General features: G+C 34.1%; 7 protein-coding genes across 9 annotated transcripts; 4 read left to right on the top strand and 3 right to left on the bottom strand.

The window, feature by feature from the left end:
• Positions 1-250: 250 nt before the first annotated feature.
• On the bottom strand, positions 251-21,454 carry LOC123310754 (endoribonuclease LACTB2). 2 transcript variants are annotated; one of them, XM_044894398.1, is made up of 5 exons: positions 21,319-21,454; positions 2,918-3,101; positions 2,060-2,226; positions 981-1,294; positions 251-701 (listed from the first exon to the last, which is right to left on the bottom strand). In XM_044894398.1, the coding sequence occupies exons 2-5, from the start codon at positions 3,037-3,039 to the stop codon at positions 444-446; spliced, it is 861 nt and encodes a 286-aa protein (XP_044750333.1). In that variant the 5' UTR covers positions 3,040-3,101; positions 21,319-21,454; the 3' UTR covers positions 251-443. The 2 variants fall into 2 exon arrangements, with proteins under 2 accessions (XP_044750333.1, XP_044750332.1); XM_044894397.1 differs by lacking the exon at positions 21,319-21,454 and adding an exon at positions 9,814-9,972.
• LOC123310830 (protein D2-like) lies at positions 3,108-4,977 on the top strand. The gene is made up of 2 exons (XM_044894501.1): positions 3,108-3,929; positions 4,423-4,977. The coding sequence occupies exons 1-2, from the start codon at positions 3,831-3,833 to the stop codon at positions 4,975-4,977; spliced, it is 654 nt and encodes a 217-aa protein (XP_044750436.1). The 5' UTR covers positions 3,108-3,830.
• LOC123310759 (protein D2-like) lies at positions 7,782-12,090 on the top strand. Its single transcript, XM_044894402.1, has 2 exons — positions 7,782-8,015; positions 11,393-12,090. The coding sequence occupies exons 1-2, from the start codon at positions 7,941-7,943 to the stop codon at positions 11,930-11,932; spliced, it is 615 nt and encodes a 204-aa protein (XP_044750337.1). The 5' UTR covers positions 7,782-7,940; the 3' UTR covers positions 11,933-12,090.
• On the top strand, positions 18,173-19,105 carry LOC123310757 (protein D2-like). The gene has a single exon (XM_044894401.1). It carries the CDS (start codon positions 18,458-18,460, stop codon positions 18,989-18,991), a length of 534 nt encoding a protein of 177 aa, XP_044750336.1. The 5' UTR covers positions 18,173-18,457; the 3' UTR covers positions 18,992-19,105.
• LOC123310755 (protein D2-like) lies at positions 19,242-20,196 on the top strand. The gene has a single exon (XM_044894399.1). It carries the CDS (start codon positions 19,492-19,494, stop codon positions 20,119-20,121), a length of 630 nt encoding a protein of 209 aa, XP_044750334.1. The 5' UTR covers positions 19,242-19,491; the 3' UTR covers positions 20,122-20,196.
• LOC123310756 (protein D3-like) lies at positions 20,357-21,311 on the bottom strand. Its single transcript, XM_044894400.1, has 2 exons — positions 21,039-21,311; positions 20,357-20,920 (listed from the first exon to the last, which is right to left on the bottom strand). The coding sequence occupies exons 1-2, from the start codon at positions 21,074-21,076 to the stop codon at positions 20,383-20,385; spliced, it is 576 nt and encodes a 191-aa protein (XP_044750335.1). The 5' UTR covers positions 21,077-21,311; the 3' UTR covers positions 20,357-20,382.
• A 682-nt stretch (positions 21,455-22,136) lies between the features above and the next one.
• Positions 22,137-25,732, bottom strand: LOC123311338 (major facilitator superfamily domain-containing protein 1-like). Of its 2 annotated transcripts, XR_006537435.1 has the most exons (12): positions 25,233-25,732; positions 25,028-25,178; positions 24,846-24,971; positions 24,578-24,783; positions 24,312-24,522; positions 23,993-24,209; positions 23,767-23,864; positions 23,569-23,681; positions 23,227-23,329; positions 23,028-23,128; positions 22,615-22,741; positions 22,137-22,559 (listed from the first exon to the last, which is right to left on the bottom strand). XR_006537435.1 is itself a non-coding variant. In XM_044895235.1 (11 exons), exons 1-11 carry the CDS (start codon positions 25,366-25,368, stop codon positions 22,509-22,511), a joined length of 1,539 nt encoding a protein of 512 aa, XP_044751170.1. In that variant the 5' UTR covers positions 25,369-25,732; the 3' UTR covers positions 22,137-22,508. The 2 variants fall into 2 exon arrangements, 1 of the variants encoding a protein (XP_044751170.1); XM_044895235.1 differs by lacking the exon at positions 23,028-23,128.
• Between the last annotated feature and the right edge of the window lie 11 nt (positions 25,733-25,743).

The raw sequence follows: 25,743 nt of genomic DNA, 5'->3' as shown, positions 1-25,743 counted from the left end.
TCAAAAATATAACAAAACGATTTTTGTGACTTAGTGTTTTGTTTCATTGTATAAAGACAATGGTTAAGTGGTTAAATTTGAACTGTAAAATAAGGTGGAATTTAAGAAACAATCAGATACTTGTAATTTAGTAAGAAAAAAAAAGAATTTCCAACAAAAAGGAGTGGCCCTTTGTATAAGTTTGGGAAACACTGGTTAAGGTACATCAACCAATAACGAATTGATTCAATTGAAAGTGAAAAATCATGTATCAGTATGTAGTTATTTATTTTCATAATTCATTGTAAAAAACAGTTTGAAATCATTGCATTAAATATACTAAGAATAAACTCAACACTACCTATAACATTAGACACCTTAAAGCTATAATCTTAAAACAGAAATCGAAATACTTAAACTTATTCAGCAGCCTTATTTCAAATCACAACCAAAGGATAATACTTTCAATCAACAAGATTATCATTCAGTCTCCATTTGTTGTCCTCCATTATGACCTTGCTCTCTTTCAGAAGCTTATGCAAGTGAAGATTTAGGTTGTGTTCGGCAGCTTTATGGAGTTTTACTGGAGTGTCAATGTAGATAATTTTAACCAATTCTTCTCCAGAAAATGCTTTCTGTCTATTGTTATTGAGGGTTTCCATTATCTGAGTTTCTCTCTCAGTACGATGTGTTATATAGTACTGAATTGTTTCAATTGGATTCTGAAATCAAGAAAACCTTTTAAAATTTTAATTTCATAAGTTGAGTTAGCATTATTTTCATTGTTTTGAGAGAAATCTAATCAAAGAATCAGAAGAAACTCAAGGGTTCTTGGAATTTCTCCAATTCAAGTACAACTGTAATAAAACACTTTCATGAGCCTATCCTGGACCTACGAGTTTCTTTTCATTTCAGTTGATAAAAAGATGAAAAAATTTCAGACTTTTCATTCATTTGGAGAAAACATTGAGTTCCTTAAATTTTTAATTTTTTTTACTTACGTTGATTACATTTCCATGTCCTGGATAAATTGTGGCAGGTTTCAATGCCAACAACTTATTTAGAGAATTCATAAAATCGTATAGGTCTTCGAATACGGTAGTTCCTTCTCCTAGTATGCAATCTCCGCTGAAGATGGCGTTGTCTTCGACGAGGAGGAGAGAAACATGGTCTGTTGTGTGACCTGGTGTGTGAATTACTCGCAAAGTAGCTCCCTCAACAGTGAATTCTTGGTTGTCTTTCAGATTGTCGATTTTAACTTTTAGATTCAAGTCCCTTTCCTCACTAGTGGGATGTTTCCATACTTGGGTATGGGCTGAAAATTATATAGAAATCGAATAGGTCAGGATATTGAAAACATTGCATTTCATCGCTATCCACTTTTCTGTAATTGTGGACACTTAGACATATTTAGGACTTATAAAAAATATAACATGGTTCTAAACTGTAATCAAAATAAATAGTACACTGGCTATGTAATCCCAGAGGCACCACTGTGGTCTGAATGCTCATTGTGATGTAGATGAGAGCCTCTTTAAGGTTCCTTCTCAGACACTCTTGAGCACAAGTACTAATGTCTCTGCCTATAAGGCATAGAGATTCCTAATTTCGGTGGATATTTGCTCCATTGCCTATACCCCTTCCGATTTTGATCCATCAGCATGGACCTAGACAGGTAGCAGCACAGCCCTCTTAAACAGTTAAGAGGGCTGTGGTAGTAGCCAGGGTGGGCACCCCTCCCTCAAAATTCTCAGTCCCCCTAATCAAAGATACTGAAGTCGACTAAAGTTTCAAGCAAGCATTTAAATTACAATGAGCTTCCTAGGCCTTCCCCAAAAAACCTGGCTACGCCAATGTCGATCAGTATACCGTATGGATGATTTTTGTCCAATTTATTTACGAAGTTCATCGCACTGAGGCGGTTGCCAATGACCCCGTCAAGTAGGCTATATTTGAGAGTGTTTTGTGTTGGAACTTACAAATAGAAAACCTATAAAATTTGATAGCTTACTTGACTATGAACTTTAGTGAACGCTCGTTGTACCAAATATGTGGAGTATGAATTCATACGAAAACTAACCTGTTTTATCTTTGATAGTAAGGACATCGTTCAGTCCACCAACATGATCGGAGTGCCAATGTGTTAATAAAATATGGGCCAAATCGATCTTCTCATGTTTTAACACACTCTTCAAATGGTTCAAGTACTGAGGCACATCTGCATCACCAGTGTCGATGAGAATGCGCCTAGAAAAATGGGAATTGAAATATTATGTGTGCGTATTTTTCCAAATTGAGTAAATATAAATTGCATTAAAACTAATAGCTTTAATTGGGAATGGAAAGTATACTGGAAGAAAGTGAAGATGGAAGCCATAAAATGGTTTCAACAGACATCGACGCTTCATCAGCTTTCTAGTGGCTCAATATAATCCCTCAATTCCTTACTGACGCAAATAACCCAAAAAACTTCAATCGTATTATCGAAAATTACGTAGAGACATTCCAACTTTATTTATTAGTATAGATATAGATTTTTGAGTAATTGAACCAAATTCAATTCCACCCAATCCTACCAAAAATTGTGCAAGAACTTGTCAATCATCATGAATTTTTTTTTCAAAATTCTTACTAGGACTAAGTTTATAGGCAAAATGAATAATTTGGGATTATATCCAAACAAACCCCATCTGGGGATGACTGGAATGATTTAAATCTATAAATAGTACAGATTTGTTTCTGAGAAGGAGTCTGAAATCTCTAAATCATAGTATAGAAAAGTATAGACCAACAGAGAGGTCGTATAGATAGATACTTTATTGATTAATACACGCGTTTAGAATTCCCAGAGTGTTCGATGTCCGATGATCTCTGAAGACAAGATCGAGCATTTACTAGGAATTTTCGTAGTTTATGCGTTATCTAATGGTTTTTATACCTTTTTCCTGTTCCAACAATGTAGGTATTGGTCCCTTGCAAAGTCATAGAACCCGGATTGCATCCAAGAATCCTTATAATCCGGGAGGATATCTTCGTAACTGCTGGTATAACTGCTGCCATTTTCCTTGTGTTTCTGCTTGTGACTCTGACACCTTTATCTAGAGGACACTCCGATTATTAGACTGTAAAAGGACGAAATTATCAGAAAACAAATAAAACGAAGGTGGCGTACTAATAGAGAAACCGCAAGTGAACTTGATTACGCTCTTTATCTTTGAAGAAAATAGCAACGAAAAACAATAGAACACTCTTTAATTGGTCCTTGAGGTATTGTATGGTGAATATATGAGAAAATTTCATTACAATTTTCACTTAAAAAAAATAACTCGAAACACTGATTATGTGTGTGTCTGCCCTGTGTAGTTCTATTTAAAAATTTTATCGATTCATAGAATCACTGAAAAAGTTTAATTCATGTACATTGTAGATATAATATGCTGATTATTTTTCATCAGAAATTTTGGAATGTGTTCGCAGCAGAACACAGGCATATCCCAGGAACTGAACATATATTTTAAATATGAAATTTTTATCAATTGCCTATCATTTCGGCCAACGGCATACTTGCCCAGCCCAGTCCACTTTAAGATAAGCCATTTTGTAAACCTATTTAACGAATTAATTCGAATGGGACAAATCGCAGGATGCTAACCATTTTACAATATTATCATTATCGATTAAGCGGAACCGAATTTCTATAAAATGGAGAAAAATATATAAAAAAATATTGATGTGACCAGAAAAACTTAATGTCCATTTAATAATCGATAATTTAATGGAAAAAAGCTTAGGTACACCTTATAAATCGTAACTTCGACGAATTTTTTCACTCGCACATCAGTTTCGTTGGAATGAAGGTTTTGATTTTATTATCAGTTTTTGGTGTGACATTTTCCACTTTAGTGGAAAATGTGTTGGACGCTGCTGACAATCTCACCGATGTACAGGAGGTATGTGAGAATTTTTTGAAAGAGACTCGATGAAGGTACAGTGTGTTTCACGTAAAAGGTTGTCAGGATTTTTGTTTAGACTTATTCATAACTCTTCAAGCAAAATTAAGAATTAATAAGAGCATAAATATGAACTATCCATTTGTGGATAAAAATGGCAAATAGGCATAGAAATAATTGAATATTTCACAGGTCCTCAGAATAATTGTATAGAGATATAGACAATTTCTGATCAGGTTTCCAGAAAACAGTAAATTTGAGTCTAGTGACTAGTGGAAGTGGATTGTTAGAAGCAACTTTGATAATTCGATTCCTAATAAAGCGAAACTCACATAAGAAAAAAGGTATATTGAATTTTTAGAATTGAGGAAAATATTTTATAATTTTTATGAGAAGTTTCCAGAATATGATTTTTCAAATCCTTCTAATGACTTCCATTGAATGAGTCAATTGAAACTTAAAACAACCATTGATTAAGAAAGCATTCTTCCAGGCCTTCATGAAATACGGACTTGATACCAAACTGCCCCATCTACCGCCAAACAAACTAATCGTCCACTATGATACTGACATCAAAGTTAACTTGGGAACAGAATTTGACATAAAAACAATCGTGCAAGCTCCCAATGTGATATTCGAAGCTGATCCAGATGCACACTACACCTTGATTATGATTGACGTAGACTCCCCAACAAGGGAAAAGCCATTCTTTGGGCAACTGCTCATCTGGAAAGTTGTCAATATTCCTGGATCTAAAGTACACAAGGGAGAGACCGTAGCTGAGTATTCGGCGCACGCGCCTTGGAAAAGGGGAGAAGCACACAGGTATGTGCTGCTCCTGTTCAAGCAGCATCACAAACAGGTTTTCGGCGATAGTTTCCAATCGGCCTTTCGTACTTTCCATCGCAGGATTGGATTTTCAGCGGTCAAGTTCTCTATGAAATATGGGCTGGGTAGGCCAATAGCGGGAAATTTCTTCCAGTTGAAGGCAGAAGGCACTGTAGGAAATGAGATCTTCAGGCATCACCATTTGAGCCATCATCATTGATTGAATTATTTTCAAAGGAAACTTAAAAATAATAAACAAATACGTGAAAGTTTTGGCGTTTCATTGAAATTCTACGGCTTTATTATCAATGTGTTTATTACGTTTCCTGATTAAACAATAGGGCAGATTTTATAACTCTATAGTTGATAGACGAAAGGAATAGCTAGCAAATTTCTAATAAGCTTTTAGTAGTGTCTTGGATTGTGTCAATCAACGTAGAATTATGGAACCCACAAAAACATAATTGAATGTAGGATGTAGTTATATTTTATCATTTTTTACAATGCTCACCTAGTCACCTACAATTTGACCGATTACTACTTCGGAATTGTTACCTTATCTTTATTATGCCGTACACTCAACAACTAGGTGTATAGAAAAAAATGATGCGAAGGAAACAGATTCAAAACTTTTGTACTTATACCAGTTTCACTATTGTTCTAGATTGAGGTCATAAGAACAATAATTGACTAATGATTCTGTTAGATTATTATGTCTGCATCATACTGGTGATTGAGATTGTTTCCGTAATCAAGTGAACAAGATAATCAATCATTACGTCCCATCAAACAACAATAACACAGGATTTTGAATGAATTAACATCAGATACTCAATTTTTTTTAGAAAATCATCTATGAATTAATGAAAATTAATAGGAAAACTTCTATTTCTCTTGCATATTATGGGTGGAACAGTACCAACTTCATCAAATCTTCATGATAATTTTCCGACGGTCTTATAGGAAAATTGTGAAACTTCCGAGGAATTTAATTAGAGGAATTTTCATTCTCGGTCATAGCGACAATTAGATAAGCCATTTCCAAGTTGTTCATTTCCATACATGCATATTTATTTATGTAACAGTTTGCACCCAATCATCAATGATAATAATGAATGAGGGTCATGTAAATCAAAATCCTTGACATTTAGGGAAACTGATGATAAATCATTATTATCTTGCTATTTCCATAGTTATTTCTTGAAAATATGTGATTCGAATTCTAATATTTTCAAAGATTGTTAATGATAGTGGTACTTAATCTAATCGTTTTCTGAGACATCAAATTTGACAATCGACTGACAAGGAAAAAGAGTTGAAATATGTGTTGAAAGAATAGAATTGTCTCAATTAAAACATTTATGTTTATGAATTCATGAGATATGTTATATTAACCTGGAAAAAAATTCATTTCATAGTTAATAAGTATGGAAATATTTCGAAAATAAGATATGGCCAAAAGAGAAATTTCCCTCACAGTAAGTCTTTCTTTGTTGGAAACTTTTCGAATATCCATCATTTCTGTTGCAGTTTTGTCGTGGGCGAAATCTTTGTTGAACAAATTTAATGGTTTCTAGTTCAACAAAGCCATGTTGCATAGGTCTTATCAAATCGGGTTCTCTCCTGTTTTATCCGCCTTCAAATACATCGAAATCATAATACCTAGAACCTAGTTTGAATTTTTGAAGAACAATGTGAAATTATTGGAATCGACGTCGTTGATTGAAAAATATTTGGTTCAATGACAAGCAAAAACCGATACAATCAAATGAGGTGTGATTTGACGATATTGATTTGAAATGTATTCACTTCGGGGATTCAAACTAAGTCGATGTCTCTTATTCATTCGATAATTTCGTTTTTTCACAAGCCGCAAATGAATATTAATTATTCACACTTCAAAGCTGTTTTGAAACCAGATGTAGTTTGTTTATTTTATCTATTCCAAAGTAACGCTCCTCTTCAGGATATTGACCTCTAAACTTTGTATGAGAACATATTAATACTGACCCTCAATCGCCAATGCACATTACTCCACTAATTTCTGAAGAATAATAGATTTCTGTTCATGGGAAATAAGAGCTTCTGCTCCTATTAGAATGAGATCGAATTTGGCATCCGGGCGCATAATAAAATAACAAAAAAAGTTCAAAAAAATCGAATAATGAAGCTCTCAGAGTAGGGGACATGGGACATGGGATATTGGAATAGTCCTCCATAAATTTAATGGGGCAAAAGATAACTTCCCTTTCTATCAATAAATCTTTCTGAATAAATTGGATGACTAGTTCTACCTATCTAGTTAGTAACATTTGTTGATTGTTGAGTCTTCATATCGCAGGATATCATGTAGGTATCTGAATTAATTCGAATCATTTTCAACCAGAATGAAGGCATTATCCTTTTAATTAAATAGATCTCTCTATACTTCACTAGTTGCCGCTTTGTGTAGTAATAGCAGATCATTTTAATTCATTTTTTTCTATAAAGAAGAAAAAATTCAGTTTTTGTTTTGGACATGCAGATATTCGATCTCTGGAATAGCCTCAAAGGGTACATGCGACAATTCAACTTTATCGGTAGTAGTTCTTGGTTCAGGCCTGTTCAAGCCATTTGAGAACCTTTTTGACCTCAGCGTTCTGTACTCAATCAAAATTTCACTTCAAGAACACCAATCACTCTTAAAGCGTATGTCATGAAACCTAAAATACATAAAAAGTAAATATGTATTTTCTTCGAAAGCTCAACTACAGCCTCAACCACTCGTAGAGGGTGTAGACGAACACACCCATTCTACACGAAAAGTTGCGTAATTCAAAATTAAAACTAACCTGAGCATTTTTCTACAAAATAATAATACCGAAGATATGAATGAAGTCTTTGCGTTATTTTTTACTCAATATGAATACGAGTTGTTTCTAGTGATATCCAGGAACATATCCTACGGAGTGCCTTACCGGCAGAGCATAGCAGCGCACACTGGTTTAGACGAAGGTTACTTGGGGGCCCCTTGAACTGTAGAAACCACTAAATTTTTTATCGTGCTCATTAATCGCGAAGAAAGATCTGGTACGAACAGGTGGAGGGACCTGGGTCCTGCAAGTGAGCGATTATATAACACAAGTGCAAAAGTTCAGACCATCAGTTATCGCCCATATTCTACCGGTGGTACTACCTACAACAATGAGAGCGCTGGTTTGTTCTGCCGTGTTCGCGGCTTGCTTGATTTCACTCGGTTTTGCTGAAGATGTTGAGAAGGTTAGTGAACAATTATTCAGATGATGTGCTTTGTAAGTGGTTGTAATCTTTCGAGGAATTGAGAGAATTTATTATATAATGAATGTTATGATTCCTTCATCAGGATTATTACAAGAATAGTTTCAAGGTCAAAAAACAACCCGTGTAGACCAAATAAGGATTTAATGTTCAATGACTAATAATATCTACTTATGTGAAGTCTGGTTATTATTTAAAACGTGAGATTTGATTTCCTTCGTTCGAGGTAACAGTATGATAAGTTTTCTACTATAAGCTGATAAGTGTACAACGCTGATTCTAGAAATAACCATTCTGGTTCTGGAATTTACAGATAAAAACTTGGATAATACCTGTAAATCTAATGATAGGAAAATGTTCAAAAATTTCTTCTTGGGTTCAGATAGAGTTTCTCTGCCTATATAGTAACATGGAAATTTTCATTCATCTTTTTTTCGAAGATTCAAAGAAAAATCATGAGCTGATCGAAGTTTATTCAATCTTCGAAATAGAGTTTACAAGCTCTAAACGCCACACCACGCAATGTTAAAAAAATCGGAATGATTTTGACTTTTGAGTAAGTTATGTATGTATTAAATTCAGAAAGTTTTGGACCTTTTACGGACAAAAAACTAAGTTAGAATCTTTCCCGGAATATCCAAAAATCCCCCAATGATTTGGATCCAATTAATGAAATAATAATAAAAGGTTTTACGATGAGAGTGAAGGAAAGAAGTTAAAAAGTTATATCCAAAAATACACAGTCTAAAAGCAGAATTATTATTATTGGATACAAATGAGTAACGAATAATTCAATGATGTGGTTGACTGTTTATACAACAAGCTGCGAGATTTGTTCAATATAAAAATTATGGAGATTTCACCAGGTGAATGCGGAATGTTGAGCAATATTTCTAAGGATGATGAAACAGCAAAAAATAATGAACTGAAGTCCGAAAAACCAGTTACCAATTTTGTATTGTAGTACTCTCAATATCTGATTTCGAGATTTTCATAAGACTCTTTTTTTGATTTTCTATCACCTTTAACTTTAACACTAAGAAATACTTGTCGACAAATTTGGTTCAACTAGCTGTCATATACTCTTAAAAAACAATATTTCAAATTCAATCACTCGAATACGGTTAATATTTAGTAGATATTTCAGTCTTTATTTATTACAAACGATGTTTTATTTATTATGTTACCCAACCTAATGTGGGAAAACTCAATTTATGTTGAACCCTTGTTAACGGTTGCAGCACTCTAAATAAACAGTTCTGGAAATAAATGCATCGGACAAAGATCATTTATTTTTGGGAAGGTATATCGGAATATCGACAATATTCTTCTGCCAGTAGAAGTTCAGCAAGAGCAATAAAAGAGGTACATAAATTTTTTGATATCGAATACGACTAAGCTATTCGTGTATTTCAATATGATGAATGATAATGGGACCTCTATTATATTGAAATTAAGTGACTTCTCACAGTACCTCTTGCACCTAATACCCAGTGTTTCAAATGTGACAATCGGTTTTGGAATTCAACACTGCACTCTGACGGGAGAAAGATTCCAATAATTCAAAGGCTCAAATTTTTTTGCTCAAAAAGGTACTAAGTAATAGGGTACCTAAAAGATTCTGGTTCGCGCCGAAATATATAAATTCCTCTGATAGAATTCAGAATTTATCAATTTAATTCACAATTTATAATTCTAGATTGTAGTACACCACTTCCACAAGTTTTCGAACAAAACCAAATAACAACGGAAAAAAGCACAAACACAAAGTAGAACTTACATCTGAAGAATCACGCTATCGAAACACAAAACAGGGCACTGCTCGAATCTTCTCGAGTCAACAGAGATTATGAAATACGCAGTATACAAATTTGATTTTATATCGATTTGTAGACTATAGCCTAAATAAAAACATGACTGGTCATCTTCGATCGCGAAGTCTATTGGCTGATCCCTGATAGCTCTTGGAATTAACAATCATACAAGATAAGGAGCTGAGGAGAAGGTCGATATACTAAGGGGTCATGTCTCGTTTTAATCGTGCTCTTCATCACATTCGAAACAAACCACTATATCCGTATATTGTTTTGTGCCCCTTTTGAATCTAGGGAAGTCATGACCTTAGATAAAGAGCGACCAGTTTGATCTGGTAATGATCGTGCTTAGTGAGGCTTTGATACACGCGGATGTGATAACAGATCATATCTTTCGGAACCAAACCACCCATTTTGAGGAAACTGTAAGTCATATACCCAGGACAAGGTTCATCAAAAACGTTATACACTTATCAAATACGCTAGTGAAATTAGGTACCATCGATGAGTATACAGAGTGTATTTGAAGATAAGACATTTTTTCAACAGAAGGTAGAACTGGTTAAAATGAAGCGTTTAACCAAAAACCAACTATACAAAACATTCAAGATAACAAAGTTGAAAAAAAAATTGAAAATGATTACTGAAATAGATCCTGATATGACCCTAAACGGTTTGTTAGCTGAATTATCGCAAAGCAGTGGGAAAAAACTTATCTCCTGATTTGACCATGTGGTTTCGTTTAGGATATTGGCTCGTTCGATATTTACGTGGTAATTAAAATGGAAACTTGGTATTGCCGAATTGTTGTCGTTATTTTTTAGTAACTTACACGATTTTATGAAATGGCTCATTTCGATACCAACTGACAGAAGAGCCTTAGGACACAAGTGTAAAAAATAGAATAATACTTCAAAATCCCACCAATAAAATTCGTCTAAATTATTCACGAATTTTTTCACAATGGGCATCACAATCTTCTTGTTCAAACATTCCAACAATGGTCGTAAAAATGGGAAACATCATAGCACTTTTTCAACATAACTAGCATAAGCACTTTCGAAAAACTGCCTCAATTTTCTACATTTTTTTCACCCTAAATTGCACGATACAACAACTATGATTCTCTCAAAAGTGACCTGATGCATCTAATCCGATGAACTTGACACTGAACCATTAATTGTCCAGCCATATGTTTATGTTTTGTTTCGTTTTTGCGATGCCGGAGTCACCTTCCACAGTCCTGTACTTGAAATTCAATGAAATTCAGCCATCTTGGATATTTTACATAGACAATTTTTGGTTAAACGACTTATTTTGATGAGCTCTACCTTCTGTCAAGAAAGAAGCCTCACCTTTGAAAACACCCTGTATAATTTAATACTCAATGGTACTATGTTGAGCTGATACTTTCAACACGACATATTCTCATTTTAAAATAGGAAGACCTGGTGCATGTTAATAAGGGGTCAAAAATTTCGTTTGTATTGGTTATAATTCACTATATTCTGTGAAACCTCCAAGTTTATTTTTTCAAATTTTCAGGCCTTTAGCAGTAACGAAATAGACAAAGATGTGATCAAACCATTGCCCCAGAAGAAGCTCCAAATCCACTACCCCAAAACGAAACAAATAGTCAACCTTGGCAACGAACTGACGCCAAAGAACGTGCGTGATCTTCCAGAAGTTACCTACGAATCCGACCCCAAAGCCTTTTACACCCTTTCGATGTCCGATCCAGACGCACCAAGCAGGAAGAACCCTACTCGCAGGGAATTCCAACATTGGCTGGTGGTGAACATTCCCGGATCCGACCTGTCCAAAGGGGAGGTGCTGAACGAATACGTTGGTTCCGGACCACCAAAAGGCACCGGACTTCACCGATACGTCTTCTTGCTATTCAAACAACCCGGAAAGGTCGATTTCAAGGAGCCCAAACACTCGAAGACCGACGGGAATAGAGGCGGTTTCTCTGTGCAAAAATTCGCGAAAAAATATAATTTGGGAGATGCCGTAGCTGGAAATTTCTTCCAGGCACAATATGATGATTCTGTACCGGAGTTGCACAAGCAATTCAAGGCTTGAATGGGCACATTTATGATTTTTAATTAATTTAAGTTATTTATTATTACGTTAGGCTAGTTTTTATTAAATTCTCAAGTTTTTTGGGAGCGTAATAAGCTTTTCGAGGTAAAATATATAGCTGCATTTTTGTGATCAATAAAAACTCCATCTAAAAACTCCTTCATTGTACCCAACTTTACTTGGTTTCACTTTTCATAAATTACCATTTATCCGTATGTCAGAAGAGTAAAATAAAAGGGGAAGGTTACCTTTGATAAAATACTGGGAAAGTATCAAAATTCCTTAACTTCGAACATGAAAAGAGTAATTTCTGCTTATTCCTCATTCAGCTTTCATATACAAACAAAACACCTTATCGAATTATTTTTGGAATATTTGCAAAAAAACTAATAGTTGGAATGTGAGATAAAACTTTGAAATGGCAGTAAATATTTCGTGAGAGAAGCTGTATTTTCATTCACGCTTTCCTTTCATACTGTTTATTTACAAGCATAAAGGTGAATTGTTAAGCTCGAGATATCGTTGTTTTAACGACCATAATTAAATGGAGAAAACAAAATGAATCACTCATACGTTCCAAAGTAATTTTCAGATTACAATTGAAATTTTTGGTATTGGTGCTAGCCTATACAAAGTGGTCCATGAATAACTACAAATAGTTTCGTGGTGAATAGATATGGAAACCGGAAACAACCATGAATAGAAGCGGAATTAAGTATGGGCTAAGGCTCTCCGTTTATGATATACAGGATGGTTTATTGATTTGGCAGAAATTTGGATTAGCTATCTCGCAAACCGCTCAATAAATTTTATCCCAAATTTGGGAGTTATTGATATCTAGGGCAGTAAAATGTCAATATGAATCAGGAACTGGATGGTGTGCTATAGAGGACATAGCGGCCAAAACAGCTCTGATGGTGGGCATAATAGGTCGTAGATCAACGAAACCCATCTAGAATCTGGTTGAATCTCCATTCCTCAATGGTAGACCAGCATAAACCTTATTCACAATTAGGTACAAGGTACAACCTCGCCCTCGAAAGACCTTTAAATTCCCTCCTACAACTAACAACTATCCTTATTTGATCGAAAGACTGAAATAGAAAATATTAAAAACTACCTTTTTACACAGAAGAATAATTAACTGCTTTTTGCTAAAGGTTTTGGTGAAATTTGGAGTGTTTTTAGTTCATTTATTTTGATATGAAACTTTGGAATCAAGCTGTCTCGAAATTAAAAGTATAACCAATGTGAGAGAAGTTTTCACATCCTGTTCCGAGATAATCGAGACCGGAAGCTCCACAAACAAAATTTCACACGGACCCAATAATTGTGTTAATTTTGTCAAAAATATTGATAACGGTCTGTGTTCAATAATTAGAGGAGATATCATTCTAAAAAAGAAAACAAAAACAACTGAGTCTGGGACATGCTTTCGTTGACATTGTAGACAGTGATTTCGACCTTGTGATCTCCGGATTTTTGCTTTCGAAAACGTGATTTATTGCTTGTTTGTTTTCCGTATTAGAAGACTCATTTGAAAGGAAAAAAAAATAGGAAATAAATTCAACTTTACAAATCTTGATCATTTTCAAAGTACAACGTGTAACAGAGAAGAGATTTGCATATATTAGTTTTTGAACAGGCGCCATAGCCAAATCCATCTGAACGCTTTCCAACGGTTCGATAGCGATAACTTGATTCGGTCGAAACACGGCATATCAAAGGGATGTTCCTTTTGGTGTGGATGTTTTCAGTCGTTTAGATAACCGTTTCAAATATTCCAAGTTGCATTTTTTATAACTACTAAAATTGTTTATGATGTATCAGTGCTTGCCTTAGAGGGGCCCTGTATAAAAATGTGTTGAGGGGCCCTAATGAAGGGTGAAGTAAAAATAAAAGGAGCAAAAAATGTTCGATTAGTATCGAAATGATTATATGTACTTATAATTAAAAGTTCTATCTCATATTTGGTGCTGGGAGCGAAATAATACACAAACAAATAACATACAAACAATATGAAATAATATACAAACAACATAAAATGATAAACAAACAAATAATAAAAAAAAATACCAAAAATCAAAGATACGCTTTTCTAGCATTTATTTCAGCAAATCTATTTATCAATTCAGCCATAGCTGATGACGATTTCAGTTTTTTAAGTTGTTCCCCCTCTATTGACAATAACGACATGTCTGACAGCCTTTCCTGTCCCATAGAAGTCCTCAGATAATTTTTTATGAGTTTCAATTTTGAAAAACTCCTTTCAGCGATTGCAGTTGTAACCGGAAGGGTCTAAAATGAAAGGCATGCAGTAATATCGTCAGGAAAACTGGATGCAAGGCTATTGAATTTTATCAGGACTAATTCTAAAAGTTCTTTGATGGCACGAATTTTCTGAATTTCAGATTTTAAGTATTCGTATCTATCTGAATGATCGATTCGGTATAATGAACGGGATTTTGAAATGAATGGTTGTCTTAGCAATTATTCTCAAAAATGCTATTGTAAAACCTGTAAGAGGTTTTGGATAACATTTTTAGGAATTTTTTGCTCACAGACATTCGGGGGCCCCTAAAGCCTAGGGGCCCCGTATCACTGATACCGCTGATACCGCGGTAGCTACGCCCCTGTGATGTATATCGTAAGTAAATAAATTTCCGTTTCACAATCTAGTTAGAAGGTATACCCATTCACTGAATTGGAAACATTCCTGAAGGAATCCCATCTCCTTTGTTTATTGTTGATTGTTTACATCAACGATTTCATATTCCATGAAAATGACTGGCCCATATTATTATTTCGGGAGAAATGCATTCTTCGTAGAAATAATTCGATCAATTAACACATAATTTTTTCTTGTTTGTACCTACTTTGACCCTCTTATCTCTATTCGAAAAGATAATTACTCATCGTGTGAAATTACGTTCATTTCAAATAGCAAAAACAGAATGTTTGCTCATCAAGAGTATAAAAAATATTTGAGCTACAAAAGTAAATACAGCGATTGGTATAAGAAATGAACTTATAGAATAGACCAACCGCCAATCTCAAACAAAATGTTAGAACCAAGCAATAGCAAAGTCAACCCCTAATATTTCCTGATTTACTGAACTACTAAAAAACTGCTTGAAACGAAGAGATTCCTTTCTTCGATTCATTAAAACTAATCCAAACTATTATTTTTTTGTGAATATGAGGGACAATGCCCATGCTGATTTTTTCAAACGAAAAACTCCATAGTTATAGCACGATACTTTTATATTTATGTCACTAGTTCGGATGGACTATGACCTCAACATCTTCCCCTGTTCACGCCGATCTGATGGTATAAGTAGCCTATAAAAATAACTTCTTACAATGATAACAGAAGATATATGTTTGTTTACATAGTCCTTGTTCGGTTTAAATGAAACGAAGATTATCATTTTAAATACGCGTGACTTTCACAAAAAGGCGCAAACTCCGAAGGACAGTTGAATGCATTTCCTCTGCGCTAGTTATGTATTAATCTGCATCTTGCATATATTATGCAGTATGGAGAAAATGAAAAACTTTATATCGCAAACGACACTCACTCAAAATTTATAGGGTTTATACAGAGGCCAGAGTTTCTTCAAAATTCTTCAGCAAAACAACTAGCTTTTGGGCTGAAAATAAGCAAAAGAATAATCTTTCTAAGCACCGCCTTGTAATTTTTGTGTTTTAGGAATAACTATTAAGTTAACATAATACTGAACTCTCCTTTTAGGCCTTTTAGAGTGGAGTATGAATGTTTCTGAGAATTTGAGAACAATGAGAATTGGTTTAATATTTGAAGGGGCTATATTTGTGTGGTCAGCACACAATTCGAAATCAATTTTTTGGTTCCTTTATTTTGTCTTTTCTATAAAATAGGACCTTATGGAAAATCGTTCCAGGTTCCTGAGATAGCATTGTTTAATAAATTCAGGAAGATATTCCCTCTACTGTCACGAACTACAAAAATACTTTATGGATATACTAGAAAATACAACAAAATATTTTCAAGAAGGTGAAAGATCATATCATAAGTGAATACCACAAAAGTTATGTGCAAACCAGAAAACTATAAATATAGGAATTCCAAATCATTTTCAATGTGAAAAAAACGCATTTCCCTATCAATAACCAACATTCAAAAATTAGTTGTCATCATCCATTTCGACATCAGGAAATAATTTTGAGTGCGATCGCCGGAAATCTGATATATAATTCTGAAATAAAAAATTGAGATAATTTCTGAGAATATAAAGTTCAACTTCCAAGTAGCGGTTCGCATCCATCCCGATGAAAATCTCAATTGGCCATTTCAACATGAATGAATCTGCACTGGGGATTTTATATGTGAATTGCGATAAATTCAAGGTTTATTTTCAAAACTAATTATCGTAAACAATCCTTGATTTTTGAGATATTGATACTGCACTTTATGTTTAAGAAAGTGAGGGAATTCTTCAAGTTTATGGAAGGTCATTTGAAGATAAACGGATATGAAAATTGGATGTTTCTCATTTTCACTGATAGCGTAAGCAAAAATTCGATAGATTTACTGGAATTAATTGATATAGATATACTATATTCTATTCGGCGAAAAATGTAACAACTTAACTAATTCAAACGATTGCCGGCAATCCCAAAAATCCTCTCAACTTATTATTAATTGAATTGTTGTTGAATTTTTTGGATTAAAATGAATTTCCTATAAAAAAAAAATGAAAAATAAATGAATAAATCAACTGATTGTTACCAGTTTTCGATAACTTTCAGTTCAAATTCAATTTTCTGTTAAATGAAAAAAAATTTAACACGTATTCAACACAACTAGAGAAATTAGATTCAGATTGGATCAGCATAACTCGCATAGAGCAGTTGGATTGGATTCCGATGCTCATTAATTTCCAAATTAATAAACCAAATTTACGAATAAGCAGAAGTGACTCATATTTGAATTAGCAGAATCAATAAAAACAAATGGTCCCGATGCCTCTTCAGACCAAAATTTTATTCAACATATCTGGTCTGCAATGTCACAGGAATAACACCGCTCCTCCTGATCCACCGCAGACACAATTCGACCGACATTCGGCAAAACATTCAACGGGGTCCCACCCGTTATTAATCCTTGATTTCAAGGTTTGCAACAGAAGCTATTTTTTTAATCTATTTTGCAAATAGGATCCCTACAGTTTGGTTTCTTTGCAAAATCCAAAGCTTCTGAAAATATTTAAATCTGACCGTGACAACTGTAGGAGTGAACGTAATCACCACATTATGTAATATTCATTAAACATTAAAATCCATTTTTATTGAGAACAGAGCAACGTTCGATTTATACTTCCTTATGAGACTTTTATCTAATTCAACCTCTTTATCCAATTGAGGAGAGGTTAGAATTCTGATATCCTTTGGACAATATTCAATAACATTTCGGAATGACAAAAGGTCTTTGTTATTCTCAGTAGATAACTCTTTCTAAGTGTCTATATCATCTATCGCAGAAGCCATTTTTACACATTATAATTTCTATATTTTGTTCGTTTTATCTTCTAAAAATAAACATCAAATTATTATTGAGCATAATTACATTGAAATCCATCAAAACTTCAGAATGATGAATTTAGAGAATCGTCGAAAATTAAACGATAGATGTGTTCGCTCTGTAGGTTTTAGGAAAGAAGGCCGAGATCTCAAGAATTGTTTGCTGCTCCATTAGTAGAATCAATATAGGTATGTAACTACTACAAAAAATTCACCATTCTGTAGAATATTGTATATTTAAAAAATTTCTAAAATGTAAATTAGTCAATTATGTTTAATGTGCTCAACATGTGTTATTTTCAGTTTATAGAATTGTTGAAGTTAGATTGGGTCTTATCTTCACTCTTAGTTTTTATTTTTTTAAGGTTTTTTCGAGGATTGCATGGCCTTATCGGCCTCCTATAATCTTATCTGATCTGAATAAACAAAAATTTCAACCAGGAGCCAAATAGTAAGGAGGGACATAGACAACACTGATCTACTCCATTTTTCTTTACGTTTACCTCAATATTTGAATGTTCATTATTGAGTTTGTGTTTGTTTTAATAGTATTTCGTTCGTTTTGAGAGTTGAGTATCAAGAATTTCGATGTCGACATCCCTGGAAATTGTGTCATTTATGTCAAATATGATGAAAAAGACGATTTCGGATCGGGGTAAACGTAAACAAAAACATGTTGATGTTGGACACAGAAAATTCTCCTTTGTAGCTGCGCAATGCGGTATCTTCTCTTTCCTCTATCTACCTATCTGGTTTTATGATTTTGAACTAGCGCGCATGTCTATTCTGACTGACTCTATTAGTGCTTTCGCAACTTATATTTTGCTCGATTGATTCATAGTTGGAAATAATGAACCAAAATCTCGTTATCCTGAGCAATGTCACAAAAATTAGGAATCGCAAACATTTCCAAGGAAACTATATCCAATTTCTGCCAAATTTCCTGTCGATCAAGATTTCAAAATGGAGGATACCCAAGTTGTTCCAGACGTTATAGAAAGCTCTCCTGAAGAAACGCTCATAGTAAAATATGGATCCATAGAATGCACTGCTGGCGAGACCTTGAAACCTGTACAGGTGAGAAGCCCCCCTGAACTGGACTGGGGAGCAGACGACGAAGCCTTCTACACAGTTTGCATGACAGATCCTGATGCGCCAAGTAGGAAAGACCCCAAATCCAGAGAATGGCATCACTGGTTAGTGGTTAACATACCAGGAAAGAACGTTAAAGATGGTGAAACCCTCTCTGAATACATTGGAGCAGGTCCTCCGAAAGGAACGGGGTTACATCGCTACGTCTTATTAGTCTACAAACAGAACGAAAAGATCAAGTGCGACGAGAAGAAATTGAGCAGTAACTCAGGAGCCGGCAGGGGAAAGTTCTCCATCAAGAATTTCGCAAAGAAATACGACTTGGGGCAACCTATAGCTGGAAACGTTTTCTTGGCTGAATGGGACGACTACGTTCCGAAGCTGCAGAAACAGTTAACTGGATAATTTTTTACAGAATTATTGATGCATCAAACCAATAATTGCCTATTCACGATAGGTCTGATTATGAATAACATTCAATAAAGAAATCGATGAGTCAATAAAAATTTCGATGAACTATTTTATCAATACTTAGATATTGAAACTAGTTCCTTATCTGCAAATTTTAATCGCGTTTGGTACAAATGAAATGGAACTGAATGAAAATGATTTTGTAATTTGATATAGAAGTAGCTTGGGTAACGCATAATCATCAATGAATATTTTCCAACATTGCAAAACAAAACCGATTCTGACTTTCACATTAGTAAAATCATAATAAGTTCACAAATACGACTGTAGTAGTTTGAGCTCTATTGAAATAATGAAGCGTGGTGGAATGCGACTAGAAAACTTGATGGTAGAAGAACCCAGAGACAACTCTGGAAGAAACCGGTCGTGGCTGGTTGAACAGAGGTCCAATGATCGCTCATGCAGTGTCCTAAATTTCGGAACTAGTGACAAAAATGTCAGAACAAATTTCTTGTGGAGCACTTCCGGCCCAATTGAACCTTATTAAATACCTCAAGAAAATAAACTCAATCTTACACATGGACAGCTTAGACTTGATACCCGAAGTGCTAGATAAAGAACCACTGAATATATTGCAAGTTAAATTTCAAGGCCGCTTATTGAAGCCTGGTGATGTCTTGAGACCAAAATGCGTTAAGTTGACTCCAGAATTGGAATGGCGAGATGATAACACAGCCTTATACACCATTTTTATGATTGATCCTGATGCACCAAGTAGAAATGACCATAGGTTTAGAGAGTTCTTACACTGGCTAGTAATTAATGCGCCTTTGAATAAGGTCAAAAGGGGAACGACAATAGCTGGTTACATAGGAGCTGGCCCACCTAAAGGAACAGGATTACATCGATATGTCATATTGGTTTTTAAGCAAAATGAAAAGATTACTTTCGAGGAAGCGAGAATATCTCGCTATAGCGCTTTCGGTAGAGCAAGATTCTCTAATAAAGCTTTTGCCAGAAAATATAATTTAGGACCTTTAGTAGCAGGAAACATATTTCTATCAGAATGGGACGATTATGTCCCTAAGTTATATAAGAGACTGCAATTCTGTCCAAGTCACTAAGTCATTATATTTTTTACTCAAGGAAATATTACGGTGGAAAAAGTATTTGATAATGAATAAAATTTCTTATGCCACCCCTATTTTTTTTTTACGAATAGTAATCATCAATTTTTAAGTGATGGCACTATCAACCTCATTTTAAATGAAGCAATGCCTTAAAAGGCAGAGATAGATATCCATGATTAAAATCCAACTATACAATATCTCATAAGGTACCGAAAATGAAATTAAACTGTTTCGAGTTCAAGAGATTTATTGAAATTAACACATATGTTTGTTTCTTTCATCAACGTACTCATCCCACTGAGCCTTATAGTAATTGCCAGCAACCGGATCACCTAAATTGTATTCTTTCGCAAAATTCCGTACTGAAAACTTCAATCTGTTGGCCCTCGAATTATGAGCAACCCTAGGTGGTTCATGAAAATCAATTTTTTGAGGTTGTTTATACACTAAAAATATATATTTGTGTAAACCAGTTCCCTTAGGTGGCCCAGATCCCAAATATTCTGCAAAGACTTCTCCTGTTGATAAATCGGATCCTTTTATATTTCCAACAAGCCAATGTTTCACTTCTCTGACTTCCTCGGGTGTATCATGATCAGTCATAATAAGAAGATAGTATTCATCAGAGTTTGCTTCCCAACTAACAGTAGGCTCATCTTTAACTTCTGTAGGAGTCAACTCATTTCCAAATTTCACTTCTTTTCCACTCGGGTATGTCACAGAAATAGTACCTTGGGGTGCCACATCTATAACCTCTGGTACTATTGATTCCTGATTCATGATAGACACTCCACTAAAAATTCATATACTATTACAAGAGATCTATCAATGTTTACATAAAACATAAATATCAATAATAAAAGGGTAATATGCCTATAAACACTGAAATTATATCTACTCAAGTACCTCACCTGTGGCTCATAAATAATAATAACTCATATACAAGCATCAGAACAAAATCCACATAATCCACATTATCTGGGAAGTCACAGTTCAACGAGAATACGGATAAATTTAAAATCTTAAAGCGACTAAAACCAGTTTGAACTATCCCATAAGATTATGATTCTCCGCTATGTAGGTACTTGGGTTTTTTCAAGTGCCCAACACGAGTTGGCTGATATCATAGATACTCAACTGTTTAATGCTATTATTAAGTTCTAATATGCGATAGTACTTCAGAGAACATACCTGATTGGATTCTTCTAAAAACGGCTCTAAAAACTGCAAACTTTCTAATCAATCAGCTGTTTGAATCTTTGGTTAAATCCAGGGGTCATGTGATCTTGGACAAAGATTTGCTTTGGATCTATTGGAAAGGAGAAGGAACAAGAACTGTATTAATAAATCGCTTAGCCATTCTCATTACTGAAATCGTCCATTTGAATTAACATTTAATTTAAAGCTTTTCGATTGAACGATTTAAGAAAACCATAGAGTAGAAAAAAATGATTTGTGTCCGGAGTATCACTACAATATATGCGGAAAAGTGATAAGTTCGAAATTGATATGAATGCGGGTAAAAAATGCAAGATCGTAGAAAAAAATGTCACACTCATTCGTCAAGAGTGTTTTTCCCCCCCAGTCTACCTTTGACCCTTAACCCTCTAATGCCCAAGTTTTTTTTCTTTTTTGAAATTATTTCCGTATAGTTTCAAGTTTGCTGATGTATAATCTATACATCTTTTTTTTCGCAAATAGTTAACTGATTTACATTAACACCTGTTCTCACAAAATGAACCTATACTGAAGGCGGACATGGGCAGTTGAACTAAACTGCTCACAGGGAATCATTTTGTATCCGCTTATATGCAACCAGTCTCAAGGCGGAGTTGGGTATTAGAGGGTTAAGATGCGTAGCGGAGTTCGAGACTATCACTTTCCGCATTTTTTAGCAAATAGCAAAATAACTATGTTCTTGAAAAAACAGGTTGGAAAATATTCTCAAAAAATGCTCTAAGTTTGCTTCACATCTGAATAAAGTTGTTGCCATAAAATAAACAAAATCATTATTTCCACTGGCATTTATTTTCAAATCCATAAAAATTCAATCAATATTATAAAATTTTCCTTATATAAATCTACATCATGAAAAAATTCTTGAATTGATTAAAATTAAATAAGAGGAAATTCTCAACTTAATATTACAATTATTATATGCACACATAGAACGTAACACAAATAAGTTATATTTTACATTTGTATATCCAAGAGATCTTTTGAATTATGTTGAGCAAAATTTTCTTATGCAATTGACATGGTCAAAGATTTCTCAGAAAAATCAATTGGACAATAGTCATAAAGTAAAAATATTCTTAAAGCTAATAATATCACGATTTTGTACAGATCATTATCACGACAGAGTATCTCCAGTTTCCAGGTTACCTCAAATAAGTAAGAGTTCTTGCAACTGAATTATAGGATGGGGGCAACTGAAACCAAGCAAATCATCAATTTCAAATCGAGGTTTTCAAGAACTATATTTACCTGTGCGCCAATTCTCGACAAGTATCTAATTCTTATATCAAAATTGGAAGGTTGTCCATGTTCACTATAACTACTCCCTTGAGAACTCTGTACATTCAATTTTTCCCTCTCTAAAATTTGAGCTGCCCTGTAAATAAATCAAATTGAAACTATGTATTGATTGCGATTTCGTTTTTGGCAGTACATTTTAAACAATTGACCACAGTTTGTGACACCACCTAATAATTTTATGCACTTTTTTATTGACTTATACCAATGCTTGTAATAAACAATAAAATGAAAACATTTCACTGAAATATGTTTTTGTAGGATGTACATTGAATGGTGAAATTATTCATAAATTATCCATCACCTAAAAGCATATTTTCCAAAACAAGAAACACAGTAAAATGACCCACTCCCTTGAAACTTACCCTTATCAATAACGGTAGAATCTACAACCGCTCTTTTCAAATTAATCAAATTAGAAAAAGCTGAGGAGCATCTCCATACTAATTCCCCACTTGAACCATTACTATTGTAATATTGAAATAAGTAAATGTTAGATTCCAATAAAACTCATGCATGTTATTTGTTAGGAATCAGGTTAACATTTAAAGCTAAAATACTCACATCATTCTCTGCTGATGCCTCAATCTAGCATTTGGGCTCATATTCAAGATATCCTTTTGGCATAAATCCCATACAAATAAAACTAAGGCAGCAACTAATGCAACTGGAAAATAATTGAAAATATCAATATAAGGTTTTTACAAGACAGATACAGAGGCAATTGAAATTAAATGTAAGTCACAATATTTTGTATCAATAACCTTCCTATAATTGAACTGATTGCAAACATTATCAGTAGTTCATTCTGCAATATCAATGATAATCTGGATTGCTATGTTAATTGTGTCAGGAATGCATTTAACGTGAATTCAATCACAAAGATCAATCCTATTGATTCCTTACCTGATAAGCTGCCAATAAAGAATAATTCCGACCATGTATATCCAAATTGATCAACAATAACCCCCACAATTGAAGTAAATATTGCCAGTCCAGAGTTTTGTAAGGCCGAGCAACTGTGAAAATTTTCAAATAAATCTTTTTTCAATCACTCTTCAAATTATTAAACATGACATTACAAACAATAAAAAATCAACTTACACCCCATAAGCTGTTCCTAATTGGTGCTCAGGAATTACGAGAGATATTAAAGGCCATAAACTACTAGCTAGTATAGAATATGATATACCCATGATGCTCTGAAAAATATGCAATTTAAAATATAAATAACACTACTACTAAAAAAGGAATCATTAAATGGCAAATGGAATGTAATAAATAATATCAGAAATGACTGCTTCAATTAATCATATAGATAACTGCTTACCATGCCAAAATAAGGATTTATCCAAGTAAAAAATGTAAGGCTGATATGTGCAACAATAGTGAAAGAGATTCCAGTGATAATCCATAAGAGGTTTCTTCCTGTTTTATCGATCAAAAATCCTAATAATGGGGACACCACTCCAGAAATTAGATACACTATACTACAAATAAAGTTTGCATCTGATTCATTCATATGGAATTTCTCCATGAAGAAAGATCTGCAAGATGGGCATTCAATAAATAAATCATATTCTTTGAACAAGATAGTGAATAGTGAAAAAATAAAGTGAAACTTTCATGAATGTTCACTTTGAACTTACTTTCCAATGGTGAAGAAAGGAAATATGGCCACATAGAAGAATATAATGATAACATTCAGTAACCAGAACTTTCCACTAAAAAAACGTACATCAGACATTCTAACTGGATCAGAGGGAACAGTATTATTAACTCTCAAAACTCGTTCAGCCTTTTTATCCATGAATCCCAAGAAAAGGGAGCATATAAAAGAAAACACACATGTGATGGTAGCTAAAAAACAACATCATAGAACGGGGCTGGAGGAATAGCAATGAATAATATTTACCTAAATAAAATGTAATTGCCAGACCATCAAGGCCTTTGAATCTTTCCTCAACCAAATTGTAAACACCTTCCATTACCATAAAGTTAACAGTGCTTCCAACCCTTGCAAAGCTCAACTGTAGTCCAAAAACCATATTCAATACTTTTCCTTTGAACCATAAAACTGCATAATTGTTTTGAGCAACAGCAAGTGATTCTGCACCAATACTATAGAAAGAAACCTCGAACTTTAGGAATTCCACTGTTGAAATTGTACATTTTATACATACCCAAAAATGAATCGTCCAAAAAGCATCATCCAATAAGCATTCCACCATACTCCAGTTGAAAAACACAGTTGACCTAATAGGGTCAGACCCATATATATATTTGTTCCCATTCGAATACCAAAAACCCTTAAATTTTAGATTACATTATAATGTATTCCAACATCTTTTCACAACAACACTACCTATCAATCAAAAATCCTCCAATGAAACCTAAGAAAACATTTGGCCATGAATAAACTGAATATAGCCAGACATATTCCGATGTTGAAATGTTTAGTTCTCGTTCAATTTTATCTTGAAGAGCAGCTGGATTATCATAACAAAAATAAGAGCCTAAAAAATTCGAATGAGTGAGAAACTTGAGAACTTTGTCAATCATTTCCTTACCAAATCCAACGAAACAAAGAAAAACTAAGCCAACTGTTCGAAAAATTGTGCCAGATGGATGGGTTACTGAATGCAATAAACTTGTTGTAGAACCAAGATTTGATGCAGTTTCTTCCCGATTACTGTCACCCTCCATCTTATCATTCACTAAAACGACTTTCTGTGTGAAAATGAATATTCTCCAACCACATCCACCCACTAAGTGACTTCAGAATATTCTGTAACTATTTATCAATACAATAGGGGAGGATCACATTTACAATCAGATAACTCAGTTATCTTTGTTCGAGATAAATGTCTTGGGTAGATTGGAACAATGGAATTTATTAATCATGATATCCAAAGTAGATTTAGACCAGATATTTCAACAATGTTTAAATCTTATCGAATATCAACGTAACAAGATGGTACTTCAATTAATATGTTCAGTTCATTGAAAGTCCTTAGATAAAGATTAATATATTCTTAATACTCAATTCAATCTTTGAAAACTTTTCGCTGACAAATTTGT

The sequence above is a fragment of the Coccinella septempunctata genome, chromosome 4 (assembly GCF_907165205.1).
Source record: "Coccinella septempunctata chromosome 4, icCocSept1.1, whole genome shotgun sequence".
NCBI lineage: Eukaryota > Metazoa > Arthropoda > Insecta > Coleoptera > Coccinellidae > Coccinella > Coccinella septempunctata.
This window is presented reverse-complemented; position numbering and strand designations above follow the sequence as displayed.

Excerpts from the sequence above, each read along its gene's own strand:
- LOC123310755 (XM_044894399.1), top strand. The coding sequence starts at position 19,492 with ATGTCAGAACAAATTTCTTGTGGAGCACTTCCGGCCCAATTGAACCTT.
- LOC123310754 (XM_044894398.1), bottom strand. The coding sequence starts at position 3,039 with ATGGCAGCAGTTATACCAGCAGTTACGAAGATATCCTCCCGGATTATA. Across the intron at positions 2,227-2,917 it reads ATTGTTGGAACAGGAAAAAG|GCGCATTCTCATCGACACTG; the intron begins GTATAAAAACCA and ends CCATTTTTCTAG. Across the intron at positions 702-980 it reads GACATGGAAATGTAATCAAC|AATCCAATTGAAACAATTCA; the intron begins GTAAGTAAAAAA and ends TCTTGATTTCAG.
- LOC123311338 (XM_044895235.1), bottom strand. The coding sequence starts at position 25,368 with ATGGAGGGTGACAGTAATCGGGAAGAAACTGCATCAAATCTTGGTTCT. Across the intron at positions 23,865-23,992 it reads TAAATCCTTATTTTGGCATG|AGCATCATGGGTATATCATA; the intron begins GTAAGCAGTTAT and ends CATATTTTTCAG. Across the intron at positions 23,330-23,568 it reads CTTTATTGGCAGCTTATCAG|TTGCATTAGTTGCTGCCTTA; the intron begins GTAAGGAATCAA and ends ATTATTTTCCAG.
- LOC123310830 (XM_044894501.1), top strand. The coding sequence starts at position 3,831 with ATGAAGGTTTTGATTTTATTATCAGTTTTTGGTGTGACATTTTCCACT. Across the intron at positions 3,930-4,422 it reads ATCTCACCGATGTACAGGAG|GCCTTCATGAAATACGGACT; the intron begins GTATGTGAGAAT and ends GCATTCTTCCAG.
- LOC123310757 (XM_044894401.1), top strand. The coding sequence starts at position 18,458 with ATGGAGGATACCCAAGTTGTTCCAGACGTTATAGAAAGCTCTCCTGAA.
- LOC123310759 (XM_044894402.1), top strand. The coding sequence starts at position 7,941 with ATGAGAGCGCTGGTTTGTTCTGCCGTGTTCGCGGCTTGCTTGATTTCA. Across the intron at positions 8,016-11,392 it reads TTGCTGAAGATGTTGAGAAG|GCCTTTAGCAGTAACGAAAT; the intron begins GTTAGTGAACAA and ends TCAAATTTTCAG.
- LOC123310756 (XM_044894400.1), bottom strand. The coding sequence starts at position 21,076 with ATGCTTGTATATGAGTTATTATTATTTATGAGCCACAG. Across the intron at positions 20,921-21,038 it reads TTATTATTTATGAGCCACAG|TGGAGTGTCTATCATGAATC; the intron begins GTGAGGTACTTG and ends ATGAATTTTTAG.